The sequence below is a fragment of the Fundulus heteroclitus genome, unplaced genomic scaffold, assembly GCF_011125445.2.
Source record: "Fundulus heteroclitus isolate FHET01 unplaced genomic scaffold, MU-UCD_Fhet_4.1 scaffold_624, whole genome shotgun sequence".
Lineage (NCBI taxonomy): Eukaryota > Metazoa > Chordata > Actinopteri > Cyprinodontiformes > Fundulidae > Fundulus > Fundulus heteroclitus.
Genome location: NW_023397060.1, coordinates 14671 through 33789, shown reverse-complemented (window position 1 = coordinate 33789; position 19119 = coordinate 14671). Strand labels below are relative to the sequence as shown.

At 40.7% G+C, this 19119-nt stretch overlaps 1 protein-coding gene across 5 annotated transcripts in view; it reads right to left on the bottom strand.

Annotated features, from left to right (window-relative positions):
* LOC105935614 (myoferlin) overlaps positions 1-19119 on the bottom strand; it is a 47138-nt gene that overhangs the window by 19673 nt on the left and 8346 nt on the right. For 3 of the 5 annotated variants that reach the window (XM_012876123.3, XM_012876127.3, XM_021323369.2), the window contains 25 exons: positions 17107-17215; positions 16920-17013; positions 16648-16814; positions 15372-15500; positions 15206-15268; positions 15068-15118; positions 14920-14950; positions 10686-10801; positions 10435-10561; positions 10252-10355; positions 10080-10148; positions 9961-10004; positions 9282-9364; positions 9131-9169; positions 7637-7761; positions 7441-7554; positions 6112-6289; positions 5879-6003; positions 5633-5742; positions 4206-4398; positions 3893-4048; positions 3636-3767; positions 1404-1567; positions 466-580; positions 136-238 (listed from right to left, as the gene is read on the bottom strand). In XM_012876123.3, coding sequence (XP_012731577.3) covers positions 136-238; positions 466-580; positions 1404-1567; positions 3636-3767; positions 3893-4048; positions 4206-4398; positions 5633-5742; positions 5879-6003; positions 6112-6289; positions 7441-7554; positions 7637-7761; positions 9131-9169; positions 9282-9364; positions 9961-10004; positions 10080-10148; positions 10252-10355; positions 10435-10561; positions 10686-10801; positions 14920-14950; positions 15068-15118; positions 15206-15268; positions 15372-15500; positions 16648-16814; positions 16920-17013; positions 17107-17215 — 2741 coding nt within the window. The remainder of the gene's footprint in view (positions 1-135; positions 239-465; positions 581-1403; positions 1568-3635; positions 3768-3892; positions 4049-4205; positions 4399-5632; positions 5743-5878; positions 6004-6111; positions 6290-7440; positions 7555-7636; positions 7762-9130; positions 9170-9281; positions 9365-9960; positions 10005-10079; positions 10149-10251; positions 10356-10434; positions 10562-10685; positions 10802-14919; positions 14951-15067; positions 15119-15205; positions 15269-15371; positions 15501-16647; positions 16815-16919; positions 17014-17106; positions 17216-19119) is intronic. The other 2 variants (XM_021323368.2, XM_012876129.3) reach the window with 1 other exon arrangement.

Genomic DNA, 19119 nt, shown 5'->3' with positions numbered 1-19119 from the left:
GTGTGTGGTGGTTACATGACACATTGTGGCAAAGTGCAAAGGGTGTGACTGCTTTAACGAGACACCATATGACTATTTCAGCCTACATTGACATGGCTGTATGAAATGCTGCAGCTTTGAAGTGAAATTCTGCACCTTGATCATCCACAGCTCTGTTGATATCCACAGACCAGATGTCCTCCCATGTCCAGCCCGGAGGACAGTCAAACTCTTTAGGGTTACGGCTTTTCTCCCCATTCTGTCCAACACAGAAATCATGTTAGCTGCATTTCTATAATCAGGAACGTGCATCACTTTGGAAGCGATTGAGTGACAAGGGGAAAGAGCATGATGCGTGGGTCTGAATAACATTAAAACATTCACAACCGTGACTGTATTTATGTTTGTCCGATAGAAAACGATTATACATGATTGCCATTTGCAGCTACACTGCGCATCATCTGCATTCAGGCTTGCTGCGCTCACCACATCCGTGAACGGCTCTGAGGCGGCCTTCCACTCTCCACCAGGAAAACGGGTCTCATTCTGGAAGACCTCATCCATGAACTCGGTGTGTCCGGCATCTGCCTCGGTTAGCAGGCTGAAACAAAACCAATACACACAATCAATCTTTGTAAAAACAATATATATAAAACATTTTTTTTAAAAAAGACTTCGTAGCACTCGAATAAAAACAATTTAAATGAATTCACATGATCCTTTATTTGTAGCTTCAAAAACACAGAACCACAGAACTGTTGGAAGGGAATAACCATGTGCCATTAGAGAGAGAGGTAAAAATGTTTGCATGTTTTTGTTTTTTTCCAGTTAGTATTAAGCAAACATGATTTACAGTTCAGCTATCAAAGTGAGACTTCCTCATGCTTCCCCATTGCGTGGTCTTTTCCTTACATTACTAGGTGGCTAATCAGTCAGACTGGGTAGTGGTTTGTTATGCTTTTCTATGTTCACGTAGCATTGTTCTTGAGGGGAGAAAAGAATGACAAGCTAAAAGGAAACCATAAATTCCAGCTTACTGGTACAATCTAGAATGCATTCTAAATCATGCTCAGTGGAATGAGAGAAATTTAACAAAGCAGTGCAACTGTAGCCCTGGTGATAAAAAGGAGTCTGTGTGTGTGCGCGTGCGCGTGGGGGAGGGGGTGAATGCATATTAAATCAATGCATATTATTTATTCATTTTCCTATGTTTATCAATTTGGTCATTAATTATTATTACTTTACGGGTCAATTTAATTTTTTTCCACCATTTCTCTTCTAAGTATGTAGAGTCAGGATGGGGTGGGGGTGTTGTCTGTGTTTAAAAACAAAATGTGTTAAAAAAAAACAAAAAAAACATATTGAACCAAGGCTAGTTTAGACTTCTGCTACCGATTTATTTGATTATCTCCTGGTATACTCACGCTTTTTCTGGATCAATGAACCAGTCAGACTCCCACTCCCAACCTCTGGGTGGCATGAAGTACTCTTTCTTCAGCTTCAGTTTACCAGTCACGTCAGAGAATTTATAGCGGCCCACCAGTCCTGTGGTCCCCCAGTTCCCAAAGACTTTAGCCTGGTTTTCATACTGCAACACAATAAAAGACATGTTGACAAAAAAAATAAAAAATAACAGTGTACAAGTATGCATATACTTAAGCTATCACATTTTTTTCCTCATTACAGCCACAAACTTTTGACATTTTATGTTATACACTGCCTCGCTGGCAAAAAATAAAGGTCACACAAACTAATATTTGGCTGGATTCACACAAAGGTAAACTAGCCACACGGCAAGGGCCTGTTAGAGGGGGGGTCGGGGGGGGGGGGCATTGTTATCATCATCATTAGTATGTTGTCCACAATTTATATCAATATTTATTAATTCTCTAGAAATTTTTACATTGTAATCTTAATGTTTCGTTACGTCACATTAACGGCAGTCAGTTCAGTCCGAGGAGAAGTCGGGGTCAGGACTAAGCTGGACAGTTAGCTAGCAGGCAGGAACAGGACGTTTAATATTCAAACTGCTTTCAGATGTGGCAAAACGTAAAAAAAAAAAAAAAAAAAAAAAAAAAAACGAAGAGGAGCAAAAGAAGAGACAGCGTGGGGCTTTACAGATGTTTCTGTTGGGCAGCTGTCCAATAGCTGTGAAGCTGCTCATTTCAGCAGAGCCAGAGGCCACGCCTGGCCCTGAGACACGGCCCGAAGATGCTGTGGCGGTGATTAAAGTTCTGTTGTTTTTCTTCAATTTGATTTCACTAAACGTTTAAGTGATCGCCGATCATGATCATTCAGGATTTTTTTTGGACACAATTTTGGGTCCTCACTATCCTTCCAGTTTTAATAGTGCGTCGGACATTTCTTAACCCAATTTTGGTAGTTTCTGCAATCTCCTTAGATGTTTTCTCTGCTTGAAGCATGCCAATGATTTGACCCTTCTGAAGCAGACTGACATCTTTCCCACGACCAGGGGACGTGTTGTTCTACATGGTTGTTTAAGAAAAGTTGAAGCAACTCATTGCACCAGTTGGGGTTAAATAACTTGTTGCCAGCTGAAACATAATTGCCCATGCAGTAATTATCCAATGGGAGGCTCGTACCCATTTGCTTAGTTAAATCCAGGTGGCGACTTTTTTGCTTTGGTCAGGCAGTGTAGAACCAAAACGGTGATCAAAATTAGTTATAGGAACGAAAAGGACTGTTTTTGACAAATAGAAATCTGAAAACTGTGGCATGTAGTTTTTACCTGTTCTTTACAACATTGAAAAGCTCAGTCAGACTAGATGGAGGACACAGTGAATGTGAACATCAATCTTTAAGGTCTGAACTTTGACTGGGCCATTCTAACATGAATAAGCTTTTATATGAACCATTTTATTGTAGCTCTGGCTGTATGTTTACAGTAGTTAACCTGCTAAAATATAATTATAATAATGATACATTGTATTTGTAAAGCACTTTTCATTTGACTTCAAATCTGAAAGTGCTACAATGGCAGAGAGATAAAATGCGAATGTCAGCCCCAGTCTTCAGCCTTCAACAGGTTCTATTCCAGGATTCCTCTGTTTTAAGCACCATCCATCTTCCCATCACTCTGACGAGTGTTCCCGTCCTTTGAGAAGAAACACATCAAACATGATGCTGCCAGTACTATGCCTCGGTGTGGGGATGGTGTGTTCAGGAACAGAGGTAGGATTCATTTTCTTCCAGTTTTTTTCCCCTCTTGAGTTTTTAATCTGTGTATTTTTACATCCTCTCATTTAAAGCTGCCATGGATCTTTGCCATATACTCTATGTTGAAATGATAGTGCCCATTGACATATCTTGGGGTGTTGTTTTATACACCAACTTTGCCTAAAATTTTTCCATAAATATTTCCCTAATTTACACACAGGAGAAAGATTTACTAATTACGTGACATCTGAAGGAAATTAGTTGCACTGTTTAAGTGCATCATTTGAGTTGGGTGTGAATGCAAATAGATGCTTTCATTTGTAAAATACAAAGGTTAAAAGGTTACAGAGGTACGCCAAGTTGTTTACTTTGTCAGTTAATATCCTTAAAGTATCAACTTCCAAGCTGTATGAAACCTTAAATTAAAAGCTTAATCTGAAAATAGTCTTCATAAAAATGAAAGCATTGAAGTCCCATACCAGCTCGGCAAACACACTGAAGGTTCCTTCGGAGTACGCGTTGAACTTTTTCTCAAATGCAGAGAGGCCAAGCCACATGTTGACCCTTATCTGAACTGGCACCTTCAAGCCTTTGGTCTTGTCCATGGGGTACTAAGTGGGTAAACATAAAAAAAATAAAGTGGTAAAGAAGCTAGCATTTCAGTGACCTCAATAACAGCATCTGGTCCAAAAGCAGCACCAAGAAACTTCTTTCTCTCTTTTTTGACAACATGTACCTTTAGAAAGATGGTGCGAGTCTTGCCACAGTGCTGTCCGCAGGCCTGCTCGCTGTAGGTGGAAAAGAGGATCTGGTGAGCCGGAATACGACTGTAGGCCACCCTCTTCTCGCCCCGCAGCATCCAGATGATCACATCAGGCATGCTGTTCTGGGGCTGAAAGCACAGAGAATGTGTCCATGTTAAGTTATTTCTGTATATATGTAATAACTGCAAATATCCAACAGTAATTCATATTAAAACTTTTGAAACAATCCCTGAACGTCAGCCATAAACCAAACTAAATCTTTCTCTCTGCTTCCTCTGTTTGTACCTCCTCAGCCAGCTGATTGAGTTTGTCCACCCAGGTCTCGATGTCTGGCAGAGTGTCTGTGATTTCTCTGGCCTCCTCTCTCATGCGTTTTGCAGCATCCTTGATTGAGGTTAGAGTGCTATCTCGCAGTTTCTTGATTTGGATGTCCAGAGATGTCAGGTTGGAGTGGCCTTCTAGCTCAGGTGTAGGGAAACTAGAGGTGAAAACACAATCAGTCATAGAAGAAAAAAAATTGGCAAAAACCTTTGTGTTTTGCTTCCCTGTCTAATCCCACATTTGGTTTGATATGTTCCAGTATAACATCCTTGGAATAAAAGCAGAGATGCACCAAAAAATGCTAATGCTAACCATTTCTAGCATTTGTAAGGTGTGTACACATGAAGTCAGAAAAACATGGAGATGGAACTGTGTTTAAAAGCCTCTGTGGTTTCTTCAAACTGGAAGAGAGACCAAGGCTAAGTAGATAACAGGAAGGCTGGACAGAAACAACAAAGAAGCTCTGTTTTATCCTTTTAAGTTTTCAACCTTTTATCTAACATCCTTGATTTAAGCATCGTGGCCTACCAGGCTTATACTATGGTAGGGAAAATGATGCATCTTGTCCCACTTCAAAGGTTCAAGAAGCAACCCAGCACGAGTCAGCCAATCACATTGCATGTTAATGGTTTAAGGCGGGACATACAGCTTTGACGAAAGCAGGATGTGCCAAGTCCACAGCCGAACCAAAATAAACATGACAGAGCAGGAGGACGCATGCCATCACACCTGCTTGGTCAGATCCAAATAAGCATGTCTTGACCACAGTGAATTGTTGCAGTTTGTCATGGTGCCTACGGCTTACAACATTTTCATTTGAAACCGTGATTGGCTAAAACCAAACTTTGGTAGGTGGGCACGAGGTGTCACTTCACCCAATCAGCTCAGAAATGTCTGCCGAATGTCCCTCCTTTCCCTGAACCGATTCAATGGGAGCAGACCCAGATCAATAATGTTTAAAACTAAACTGAGAGTGCTACACATTATCAATCTGGCTTTCCAGGTTAACATTTTAGCAATCTGAGGTAATTCAAAATTCAATTCAATTCTAAAATAAGCCAAGGCTCTGCTCTCTAGAACACAAAGAAGTGTTTTAGTTTAAACTCTGTTATTGGTAATGAGAGATGGAAGAGGCCTGCTCTCTCAAGCAAAACATCTCCTAATACAATTATTGATGGCAAGAAGGCTACAAATATTCCAAATTCTTTTTTTATTATAGTTTTGAAAAAGAAATGGCAAAAGGCCAAAATTGTGGTACACTCAAGATATGAGAACAGCTACAAAATCCTGCATGACATATCACTCAGTAAAAGATGGCCAAAGGACACACACACACACACACACACACACACACACACACACACACACACCAAATCACTTCTTGTATTTACCTGTCCAGGTCTTCAATAAACTGATTGAGTAACTTCATCCACACTTCAGCGAGTTGGTTTTCTGAGACTTTAGCCAGTATGGCGTTTTTAAATGCATCCAGGTTGGATTGCTAAAACAGAACATGCATTACACTGGTGAGCTGCCTCTCAAACACACTGGCAGCTGTACTGTAATACATCTTAAATTATCCATAAAATCTATTTATTGCAATGGGATTTTAGTTATTACAGATGATGTGATATTACCAGGTGTTGCGTAATGTAGAGGATGATATTGACAGAATCGAGGCGATGGCTTATGTCCTCCCAGAAGGACGTGAGCACAACCACTGGTTTGGTGTTTACCCAGGGCAGGTAGTAGTAATGGTTGCCTAGAATAAACAAGTCAGGTAAAGTACAGCTCTGCAACATGATGTTTAAAGAGCTTTAGATTCTAAATTACAGTAGTACCTCTTCAACAAGGATTTGAAATGGCTTACCATCAAAGACAGCACAGCTGTACTGAGTGGTGGAGGCCAGGGGTTTGCAGGTGGTGTCCAGCTTATTGCCATAGTTACCGATGCTGACCTCAAACTGGATCGGTTCTCCAGGTTCCTGAATCATGGAGGCGCTGTGGAAGACTGCGCACAGACAGTATTTTCTTCTCCTCTGGTACTTCTAAACAGGGACAAAACACCATATATTAACTTGGTAAGATTAAGTACTAGTTATCGTGTAAAGGTTATACAAATAATGGGGAACTTTTAATGGTTACCAGGATAGAACAATTTCCTCTATTATCAGCCAGCTTGAAACTCAGAAATTGAAACTTTTTTTTAAGATAAAGGATGTACTATAAGTGGTAACATGGTTTGCTAACACCACTGTTTGGTGTTGAAGTTATTGTAGGAATCTCAATGAATGAGTGGAAGTGCGAGCGTTCAATAGGGGGTCAGAGGGTTAGGATGCAACGCTGAGTGGGAAGCCGGGATTCAAGAAGCTGGTTGGCGCATTCTTTCAAGTTAGCGTTGGTGATGCTTTGTCCCGACTCAGAGTGCTGTTCTCTAAACCACTGATTCTTTAGCCTCCATCTTGGTTAAAAAAAAGTTAGGGATTTAAGGAAGAGAACTACCACACTATGCACATCTTGCTGTATCCAGAGTGATGGATCCATGGGGGCATCCAGAGAGACCACATGGCAGGAGTTGCATGGCTACATCTGGGGTCAATTTCTAGCTTTAGGTCACTGTTATGGTGGAGCTCAGGTAAGTCAACACGCTAACAAATTCCACAACATCTGAGCCAACTTCCAACTGGGGGGCAAGGTGTGGTCCACCTGGTTTGAAAGTCGCTCTGCTTTATGGTTTGGAGCGTTCAACCTCTGTCCGTCAGGCAACAAGCTGGATTTAAGATGCAAGTAAAATATCAGAGGTACAGTAAAAATTTACATCCTCTAATGAATGTGTTTACAGTCACTGATGCTAACCCCGCTAATAGCCGATATAAAATCAAAAATGGCTATAAAATGTCAACTCAATTGTTTTGTCTCTGCGTTAAAGAAAAGAAACATTTCTATTTCTCCTCCTAACTTAAATAGTTAATTAGCACTGACAGTGGGAGGGCCAGAAAGAAATATTTCCTCTGCTGTCAATGAAGGTAGAACCCATAGACGGCTAAAATTGGTTTCAGCAGCTCAAGGTTTTACAAAACCAGACTTTGGAAATAGGGCAAGGTTTTCTCTAATTTTCTTAAACGCATCTCAAACCTCACTGTTGCAATTTAAGATTACAAATACTTGGTATCACCAAGCAGATAAAGAGCCACAGTACCTGCACCACAAGGATGTCATCACTGTGGATACTGTCAACCATTTTGTCCGCCTTCCCCTCCAGCTTAGTGGAGAGCTCGACCAGTACCCTGCCCCTGTATGCCACTCCTTCTCCCTGTAGTGAACAAAAAAATGATTATGATCTCTCACAAAATAATCATTCAAAAGAAGAAGGTCAAATAAAACTGCTCCACTACCTCGCCAAGGTTCAGAGCCTCGTAGGGGTCTGGCAGGCCCGTGAACTCTCTTGGACTGCCGTACAGGTTAATGTAGCAGGGCCCAAACACGGGCAGGAAGCCCACCTCTGCGCTTCCCGAGTCAGCTGGAGAGATAGCAACACGGTTAATCCCTATATAAACTGACTTGAGAAAAGCTCCAATTGTTAGTAGGTCACACTGACGTGGGGAAAGCAGGCGGCACAAATTAAAGTAATAGGGTGGTGTGAGATAAACACTTAAAATCTCGCCAATAAGGTCAAAACAGAGCAGAGAGCAGCAGCAGTAGCGTTTGGCACTAATTGGGCTTAATTATAATTAGGCATGGGCTGGTATTGAGGTGTACCAAGATTTTAAAACAGCAAAAAGTTTTCATCACATTGTTGCTACAGTTTAAGACGATGACGGCAAGTCCATTCCTTTATATTAAGATTCTCCACCTTTGGCCTGGCTCCCTTTCAGTAGTTTACTTTAAAGGTTCTCAAATGGATCTTCATGTAGAATGAATAGTTGATGTGTTAAGAAAAATGACATACAACTAGATGCTACTGATTCATTTCTTTCATTTTCATCACACTGTGCTTACATTTAAATACAGCTCAATATTTTCTGTGGAACAGTACCTGGCCTTTACCAGGCTAGTCTTCCCCCTTCCTTCTTTCTCATGATGGTTTGAAGCCAATCTATCGTTTCATGGTTGGGTATTAAAAAAAAATTGCCCTGCCCGCATGGATTCATAGATTTGACTTTTCCAATGGGCTCTACTCATTTATAAACAAATGGCACATAGGATAAATTAACTTTTAAATAAGTGAAACATTGATTGGCATTTTCCCTGTCTGTATGGGGGGATTAGATAACCGTACCACTCCAGTTTCTGCCCACTGCTGGTCAACTGGATGAAAGAAGGCCCCAACACCATTTCCTTGCTAATAAGCAGGACAAATTCCACTGCTTGTAAATATTTCCTGTTATTTAGAACATAGACACACAAGGTGAGGAAAGTGATGGAGCATCCCAGCATGTTGTTGAGATGGTGTCATTTTCAAACTATAGGTGCAAGCTATTAGCACTGTGGCTGTTAAGCAGCAGCCTGCAGGCTAGCTACTCAAGCTGACAACTCAAGCTGCCTGATTTTCATTGGTTAATTTTCAGCAAATTTTTATTCATTACTACTTTTGTCAGTTTCAAGTTATTTCAGTGACCACTGTGGGATTTTCTTTTATTAACAGAGGGGTACCAACAATTTAGACCATGTCTTCTATATTCTATTTAGAGTAGTGTGGATGATTGCTGCTTTCCTATTCTAAATAAAAGCAATTAGATAGTTAGTTAGACTTTTTTTTATCTTTGTGGAACTACTTTAAAACCGAAAGTTAATGAGAATTACATACCGGCCCCATGGCTAATCATAATTGTTAGCATACGCAATGCATCACATTGCATGCAACAGAGAAAAACAAAACACAGGTGAACCTTCAAACGATGACATTTCCCCATTTTCTGCATGTTCCTCTATTCCAAAAGAAAGAAAGCACAATTTAAAGTACTACTACTTCAATTATAAACCGCTTCTCCACATCTTTTGTACTTTTTCTTTTACATCTATAACATATAAAAGCCATACCTTCTATTTCTCCACCAGAGGAAGCTATCTTGGTCAGATTCAGGTATGTGGTGCCAACAGCATCATTTCCTGTCATACGATCCCTAGAGCCAAACATAATTTAATGACATTTAATTTTCCCTCCATTTCAAATATTACCGCCCTAGGGAGTTTTTATGCTCCCTTTCCTAAAACGCAAAATAAAATCCACTTTTTTGTTGCTTTAAGACCAGACGTTTTCTGCATGGTATCAAATTGCACTGGGACGTAAATGGGTTAGCAACACCTAAAAGGGCATGTGGTTTGTCTAAACTTCTCCTCTTATGCTTTTTCCCCCTCTAGCCTTCCTGAGTAATGCGAGTGCACGTTATCGCAGAAACTGATGAAAATTAGCTAAGCACAGCCTGCAGAATCTGTTATTGTAGGAAAGGGAAGGGCCACCACAGTCTGAGTCACTGCCCTGCATTATTCTCAAGGGGTTGTTGTCGGGCTACGTACACACACACACACACACACACACACACACACACACACACACACACACACACACACACACAAAATGTTGCTGACCACATTGCAGAAACATGGCGGGACATTTTCCCAGCTGGAAATAACTCCAACAGAACAATACACAGCTGAAGCCTCAAATTCCTGCATTAAAAAAAAAAAAAGAAAAAAAAAAGAAAAGAAATGTTCCTACCAGTCAAATACGGTCAGCTTGACACGCTCACACATGGATGGGAACTATAGTAAAGACGACAAAAACAATCATTTCCATGCAACTTTTCTATGCATCGTTTCATCTTCAGGACCTATTACTTTGACTTGAAGGTTCAAAACTTGGTTCCACTCTGGGTTTGCATTCTTCTCAATGATCTGAGTGCACAACTGTATACACAGAAAAAAAAAAAAAACATTAGTTTTGCCTCGGCAGTTACCATTTTGAACGTTTATGCTTCTTGAGGACTTCAACTAAGGTGACAGCATTAACCTTTTTGCCAGCAAACCGAGCCTCTAGAAAAGGATCAACCAGGTTCTTCTTGTTTTCCTCTCCTCCAAAGATCCCTTTCAATGTCTGGACAAATGCATCATCCACTACAAAAAAAAATAAAAATAATTTTGTTATGTTTTATCAGACAGAAAATGACAATATTAGAGTTGAAACTGAACTTACTCTGGGGAATGTCCTCAGCTCTAAACACTTTCAAGGACAGGGTGGCCCATCGTAGAGTTACCCCTGCAGGCAGCAGCAGATTGCTCTCTATGTCATCCTGGTCATCATTAGACTCCCTCTTCTCCACCTAAGGTTGTCAGAATATAGAGACTTCATGAAATAGTGAAAATTCTGTGTATTTGTAAGTGTAATTCAGAATGCGAGTAGGGTCAGTATATATATGAAGGGAGCGGTGATGTGGTAACACGTACCGGAGGCTCGTCTCCTGTCCCTACGACAAACAGGCTGACTTTCAGGTAGCCTTTAGCGCCAGAGCTGGAGTCGTCAGGGTCATTCAGCAGAAGCCACTTTCTCATCACACAATGGGCTGCATAACGACCACAAATTGATTAAATTATTCAAACTGCCTGAAACATTCCTCGGTTTTTAATCCATATTAACATAATTATCACAGTTGCTGCAGATTCATGATGCAACGCTCCCGTTCCATCACAAATGTACTCAGTGGGAATGAAGTCTGGTGACCGTGGAGGCCAGGGGAATTAAGTGAACTCATGTTCAGGAAACCAGCTAAATTAGTTTGAGATTTGTGACATGGTGGTTTATCCAGTTAGATAATGGACCCATTTTACAATATCAGAAGATACACTGAGGTCATGGACGTAATCAGCAGCGGCGTTTAGACATTGCTCAAGGGGCCAAAAATGTGAAACAAAATATCCTCCAGAATATTGCACCATACTCAGACTGAGCTGTCCATAAAAGGCAGCATGGATCCACGCTATTATGTTGGGTAACTTCTAAATTTATGTGAAATTGAGAGACTCTTCAGACCAGGCAACGCCATTCCAATCAGTTATTGTCTAGTTTTGGTTAATCTGTGTGAATAGCTGCCCCAGTTTCCTGTACTCAGCTGACAGGATAGCGTCAACCTCTGCTGGTAAAGGCTATTTGTTTCCAAGATCAACATGTTGTGTGTTTAGAGTATTCTGCATTCCTTGACTGTTCCCTGCATAACATTTCAAATCAGTGTACCGATTCCATCCTGACAAAGGCTTTTTATTTACATTGCTGGATTTTTTTTTTTACCTTTAGACTAAGCGGTCAATCTGACAGATAAATGTTAAAATCCTGGTAAATTTGCCATTTCTAAAAGCACTCAGACCAGCCTGTCTGCCACCAACAACCTTGCTGCATCCAAAACCACTTGAATCCCCTTTCCTACCTGCTGAGGCTTGTTTCAAACTTTAGCAAGTCCTCGTCACTCTGCCCACCATGGTGGCAACTGACAGCCGGCAAATAAAGTGCTGGTAAATGTATATTGTATTGATACAGACAGCATTTTCACGTTAAATCTGTCAAAAATGTGTAGTTTACTTTTTTTTAATCTTGGCGAAATAAAGCTATACATCAAGCAACAAACAGACAAACAACCAAGGAGAATCTGGAGAGGCCAATTAACCTAACAGTCTTTTTTTTGGACTGTAGGAGGAAGCAACATGCAAACTCCATGCAATGCAAGGGTGGGACTTGAACCCAGGACCTTCTTGCTGCATGGCAACAGTGCTACCCACTTCTCCACTGACTTTACATTGAAACCAATTTCTTGGTGCTTCATCTCAAATGTGCAAACCAACGTTTTGTCTATTGAAATGAACCACCAGTAATAGCTTGTTAGTCATTTGTTCATTCATCTGAGTTTATACGTTCTCATCAGATTAGCAAATATATTCAGAGAACCCCAGTTCTGATGCACTGCTAGAACAATGAATGGCAGTTTGTTCAAGTCAAATTTATTTTTAGAAACATACAGCAAGAGACGTTTGAACACAACAACCAGTTGTCTCCATTACCTTGTAGCTTAGCAGTTAATGTCGCCTCCCTGTAATTTATTAAAAATCCCTGCCCATTCAGCGCAGCAGGCAAATATTCCAAAGAGGTTTTTAACACACACACACACACACACACACACACACACACACTGATGGCATACGTGTTAGCCAGTCATTTATGTGTGCTTCTGGGTACCTTGCCTTGGGCTTTGTAGCTTGTTTTAGGTTAAGACCATTTACTGTAGAAAGTACACATAAGGTGTTTAACTTTGAACCGAAACAGGAAAGGTGGAGATAGAAATAGAAAACAGACAAAGATGATAGAAGGCAATGAAATGTTTGTTCGTTTTCTTTTAGCATGATAGTCCAACTTATCAGTGTAAATGTCTGGTTTAAGCCTATTAGGCATCTGCACTTACCCTAATAATTCAAAACAGTAGACAGTTTTCATAAGGTTAAAATGGCTCTCTGCCCAGGGCTTCATGACCTAAGGTCAGCAGAAGCAGCAAACTACTTAAATGCCCATTAGCAGTTAATGGGCTTAAAACAGGCCTTAAGAATATTTTTGTTTTAACGGTATTTATCAAACAGTAAGATGTGTTTGTTTATGAGTGTTACTTTGAATATGCAAGTTTAAACTTTCTTCTTTTTGGTGTGTATTTGCCCTTCAAAACTGACTCTACCCGGGAGTCAGTGTCATGAATTGTGAGATGGTAATTGGCCTGCAGTTGTAGTATAGTGCTTTATCAAGTCCTAATGACTTGAAAGCACTTTATACGACATTCAGTCACTCATACATTCACGCGGCGATGGTGCAAAGCTACATTGGTGGTCACAGCTGTCCTGGCGCAGACTGACAGGAGTGAGGCTCCCATGACCACCGGCAGCAGCCAAAAGCAGGTAAAGTGTCTTGCCCAAGGACACAACGACCGAGACAGTTGGAGCAGGGGTGTCGCCATAGCCGTGATCTTTATGGGTAAGAAGAGTTCACTGAATGAGGGCGTCATAGGGCTATGCTACAACGCAGAGACAGCAACCAGAGTCTGGTGCTGCAAACAGAGCAGTGAAATATTAGGATATTCCAGCGTACATCTTATTTTCATGAATCTGATGCAGATGACATGTTTATTATTGAAACAGCATTTGAACAGCCAGCATGTGGATTAAACCTGACCTTGCTGGGTCAACTAAAACCAAAACATACACAGAGACACACACACACACACACACACACACACACACACACACACACACACACACACCAACCATGAACAGAGGCAGAGGTATGGTGTACGTACATGGAGCTTTTCTTATTTGTAGTCCGCGTTTTGTAGAAAAACTTTTTTTTTTAAAAAAGAACTTTCAAATTCCAACTTTATGAGAAGAAGCAGACTCAAAACAGAGTACTGACAAAATATTGACAAATAAACCAGAATTCTTCTCCATTGAACCAAAGCGTACATATTATCTTGCAGAGACTTATGCAAAATCCACTTTTTTCAACCCTTAAATACATTTAGTTGTGCACTTGGAGTCTCTAGAAATACAATAAAGTTGAATGTAGGGGGGCCTTCCTCCTTGGCATTTGAAGAAATCACACCAAAACAAATTGCTATCAGAACAGGCCTGTTGGGAGTGCGTGTGGAGCTAAGGTCCTATCGAGACAAAGCCAGGTATGGATGTATCCAACAAACTTTCTGGTCAGATAGGGGATCCTTGCAGTTGCTCTGTCTTGACACCCCTACCTGCATAACCAGCTGCACCAATAGTCTCAAACTCCAGTCCTTGAGGACCTAAGTCCTGCGTCTCTTAGTCGCATCTCTGCTTCAACACATCTGACTCCAATATGAGGTCATTAGCAGAGTTTGACTGCATGCTAGTGAGGTAATATAGCAATTTAAATCAGTCATGTCGGGTAAGGGACACATCCGAAAGTTGCTAACATAAACAACAACGATAGTGGACTTTGGAGTTGCGGTCCTGTTTCCGACAGACACATTTTATGCCAACACATTTTGCTCCTTTTCTGGCCATGTTCTTGAACTGGAAAAGGGTAGAGTGCCTTCTCCGGGTTGGGGAGGATGTGCTGCCCCTAGTGGAGGAGTTCAAGTATCTTGGGGTCTTGTTCACAAATGAGGGGAAGATGGAGCGGGAGATCGACAGGCGGATTGGTGCGGCGTCTGCTGTGAAGCGGGTGCTGTAACGGTCCGTGGTGGTGAAGAGAGAGCTGAGCCAAAAGGCGAAGCTCTCGATTTACCGGTCGATCTACGTTCCTACCCTCATCTATGGTCACGAGCTTTGGGTCGTGACCGAAAGAACGAGATCACGGATACAAGCGGCCGAAATGAGTTTTCTCCGTAGTGTGTCTAGGCTCTCCCTTAGAGATCCATTCTAAAAGGTGTCATGTGCTGGGGCTATATTTATCAACAAAAAGGACCATCAAAACATTTTCAGGATGGAGGCTTGGTGTATATAACCATTTTATCATGATGAAATGGTTTTTGGTCTTTTTTATAAGCATATAACGTTGCTATATAACTTTAAATTTCTCCAAAAAAACAAACTTGACTGACAGATTTCAATTTTCATCATCCAAACAACATGGACTCTGATATAAAAATAAATGACACCTTCATGGCTTGTGTCAACTTACCTGGTTCATCATAAACATAACCAATGTCCACCTGTGTGCAAAAAAACAAACAAAAACAAAAAACAAACCAAGGAGGTCAAGTAGACTCAAACCAGCATAAACAGACACTTAGAAACATGAAAAATTATGAGAGGATGACAATATTTACCATGAATTCTCCCATAAGACTGTCTGCCCTTAGTGAATATGAATTATAGACCTATGAAAAAAGTGAAACCATCAGGGTTTATACTGGAGCATACACACATTGAAAGAGAACCACAACATTTACATGTGCTGCACTAACCCGGAAGCTGATGTTCTGTTCAAACAAATCTGATGGCAGCATATGAACATTGTAGAACATCATCTGTGAGAAGCCAGCAAACAATCACATGATTAAAGAGAGCCATAGTCAACGGAACACCCTTTTAAATTTTCGTGGTCTACATTGGACAGTAAAAAGACAATACCTCGTCAAAGAATGGGTTATTTCCCTTCTTGATCCTAGTCCTGTGGGTCTGTCCACACACATGAACTTTCACCACAGGTTTGATGTTGTTTCCAGGCAACTGTCGGGCTTCGATGACCCGAACACGGATCTGGGAAGACACAGTAGAGCGGATTAGTTCATCAGCTCATGATGGTATGCGTGTGAGTCTAGGCCTCTTCTAAAACCAGCATAACAAGGAAGACGGAATGCAAAAGCAGCTCCTTCGATGTAAACCACTTGACACAAAGTCATGTGCATATACAAGTTCACAGTGTTGCAGCCACAGACCTTATCAACTAAACTCAAATCACAAAAAGCTTACAACACTGTTAGTCAAAAAAAAAAAAAAAAAAAGACATGGGCTTTCTTTAGCAAAATGGCTGTAATGTCTTTCCCTTATAGGATGCGACTACATTCACAGACTTTTTCAAGCTCCTTCTGCACATTATGTAGTTTTATCAGGAGAATTTTAGGGCTACATTATCCATTTAACATTACACAGACGTTTACAAATTTGCTGGGACCCCAGGGAAAAATGTGTAAAAAGCCATTCAATTAATTCATCTGGTGTGCAACAACTCAATCTCACATAAGAAAAAATCCAACCCTTATATAATTATCACTGATGGCCCAGCTGCAGGTACCTAATACAAGTATCAAAATAGAAATATTTCTTTCAATTCATTATTAGCTTTTTTATTTAAAATCAGCACTTATAAGTTCCAATTACTTATCAATGACTGTTTCTTTGGTATATCTCCAAAGCTCACTGTTCTAGAGTTCAAGGGAAGATTGGTATGTTGAGATTGCCAAGTCTCTACAACTACCATTAGATGCTATCAACTGTGTGTTGGATGTGACCATGATCAAACCTTCTAGCTACAAACGCTTGTGATGGGCTTTTGGGTAAACCAAGGGATGAATATGTGGAGAAGCAGCACATGTCCAGTGTTAAGTATAGAATATGTAATGCTGTGGGCCTATTTCACTTCCAAACGCTGTGGGAACCCTGTTAGTCTCTATGGCATAATCTAACTTTTGAAATGTTAGAACACTCTAGATAAAAAAAATCTGCTGGGCTCTATCAGAGAAATAAAACCTGGTCATTTGACCTTGAAGCATGATTATGATCCAAAACATGCATCTAAATACATGAACTGGTACACTGGACACAGAAATCAACCAGCAATGAGAAGTTAAGGGTTTGATTTCTAAAAAAATAATAATAATAATAAAAACAAAAAAAACAGACATACCTGAAAGTCCTGAGGTTTATTCACGAGTCTGGGGCGACTCTGTGCCCGGCTCAGCCTCTGGCGGAAACCGACAGCCTGGCCAGAAGAGGGAGGGGCTCCTGCTGAGCCACTCTGGCCCCCGTCTGGTACAGTCTCACTTCCATCCTCATCCCCACCTCCTCCACCTTCTAAGCATCAAAGACAAAATAAAGAAAACTTGAGATTCAAGTTGCAAACTACATCCAGTTGGTCAAAGTTTTGTACGGTAACATTTCGCTAGGAAATAAACATACCAGCATCCACTGTAGCATTTCCATCTTGAGGGTCGTTAGGGTTCGGTGCAGCATTGGCTGGAGCGTCATAGGCAATCACCAGATCTATTGTAGCCTAGAAGGAAATTACGACATTTGTTTCATTTAAAATGAGCTTGACTTCTTTTTCTTATAAGGTTTAATACCATTTCTACACAGTGATACTCACTCCGATACCCTGTCCACTTTCACTGACCAGAGGGACATTTTTGGATGGCAGAGATCTCACTTTTCCAGAGGCAAGGTCTCTTAAAGGAATTTTAGTGGACCCAAGAAATCTAAAAAATTAAAAACAGCACAGCCACACATAGTTAAAGACAGAATTGCTTTTCATTGCCATATAGAAAATCTTAGGTAAAAGTCAATGTACCAGTATTGTTGATTTTATGCAGTATCATACATTCTGCTGACTGAATTGGCTGTAGTCTGTCAGGATATCTGTACCCAGACTCCAGACCACAGCTAGATGTAGTGCTGTGTGTGCTCAGCTGGAGTTATATTCACACAAAAAAGCACAGAGAAGGTAACCACCCAGAGCCAACAAGCCCTGCCTGAACAGACAAACAAAAGCGCACCCAATGAGGAACACAATTCCTCAGAAGCTGACTGGGCTATCGCTTCTAGCAGTGCTACTGCTGGCGCACTACTACACAGGTGTGTGGATCCAGGTGCTTACAGATACACTTCCATACAGATAAACCCTACGGTTAGCCTTAGCATCCACCAAATACATCTTGTATTAAATAGTGTATTTTTCAGTGATGTAATATTCTCTCTCACACCATCTCACTCATATCATGGGGAAACCAGTCATTGCTGTTCTCCAGAAGGAGGGTAAGCCACAAAAGTTTCTTTCTAAAGAAGTTGGTTGTTCAGAGAACTGTATTCAAGCACACTGATAGAAAGTTGAGTGGAAGGAAAGTGTGTTTGGAAACCAGCAACAGGGATAATCCGTCTTGAGGAACGTCAAGCAAAATCCATTGAAGAATTTGGAGGAGCTTGACAAGGATTGGACTGAGGCTAGAGTCACAGCGCATCAATAGACACTACGCAAAGACAAGTCCTGCTCATGGGCTACAGTGTCAACAACCTCTGAATCAATGACCACGTCAGTGGCGGCTTATCTGGTCCAAGGAGAAAAATAACTGCTGTTGTTCAGTGGTCCAACATTTTTCTTTCAGATAAAAGTTTGCGTTTTATTCTGAAATCATAGTGACAGTCTGGAGGAAAAGTGGAGAAGCACAGAATCCTTGTTGCTTGAAGTCCACAGTTTCCACAGTCGGTGATGATTGGGGTGGATCTTCTGATGTTCACAGTCAACACACCCATCTATCAGGAAATGTTACCGTACTTCATGAAAACTGATGCTTCACATCACTCAGCAACATGCCTTTGGGATGTTTCTTCAGCTAGGACAGAAAATCTGGTCAGAGTTTATGCTAAGATGGATGGAACCAACTACAGAGCCATCTGATAAGAAAAACCTGTTAAAGCTGCAAAGGATTTTGAGACACAGGCTGGAGGTTCTACTTCCAGGACAAAAAGGGCTTAAACATGCAGCCAGTGAAAGAATGATATGGGTTGGATCAAAACCTATTCACATTTGCCTGATTTTCAGCCCTAAATCCAAATGAGAATCTCTGGTAAGGCTAACATTTAGTTGTTCAGACACACTTCATTTCAACTTGACTGAATTGAACACTTTTTTATAAATAAACTTAGATATGCAGTGTGCTTGCTCTTACATACAAAAAGGTAGTGAATTAAAAGTGTTAATGTGAATAAATGCCAATGAATCCTTTAGAAAGGCACTGCAAGCCACTTTCTAGTGATGACATCTTACAATTCGTTCCTTGTAATGAACTGTGGTATCCAGTCTGTCACACAGTAAAAATAAGCATAGCTTTGTAGTTTTAGTTTACGGTTTAATAAATGTTTTTGCTTTGTACAAAGCAAGAATATGTCAAAGACAATACAAATTGACCAAAAGAGCTAAAGGCAAACCTTGAAAAAACAAAAAACGTCTGAACCAGTTCCACCTTGTGGGTGGAATGTACTCTACTGTATAAACAATGAAGACGTATGTATAAATCATACCGTATCTCATTTTATCAGACTGAGCACATTTAAACTTTGGCAGCACTCCTAATGGGAGGAATGTTCAGAGAAAAAAAGAGTCTTA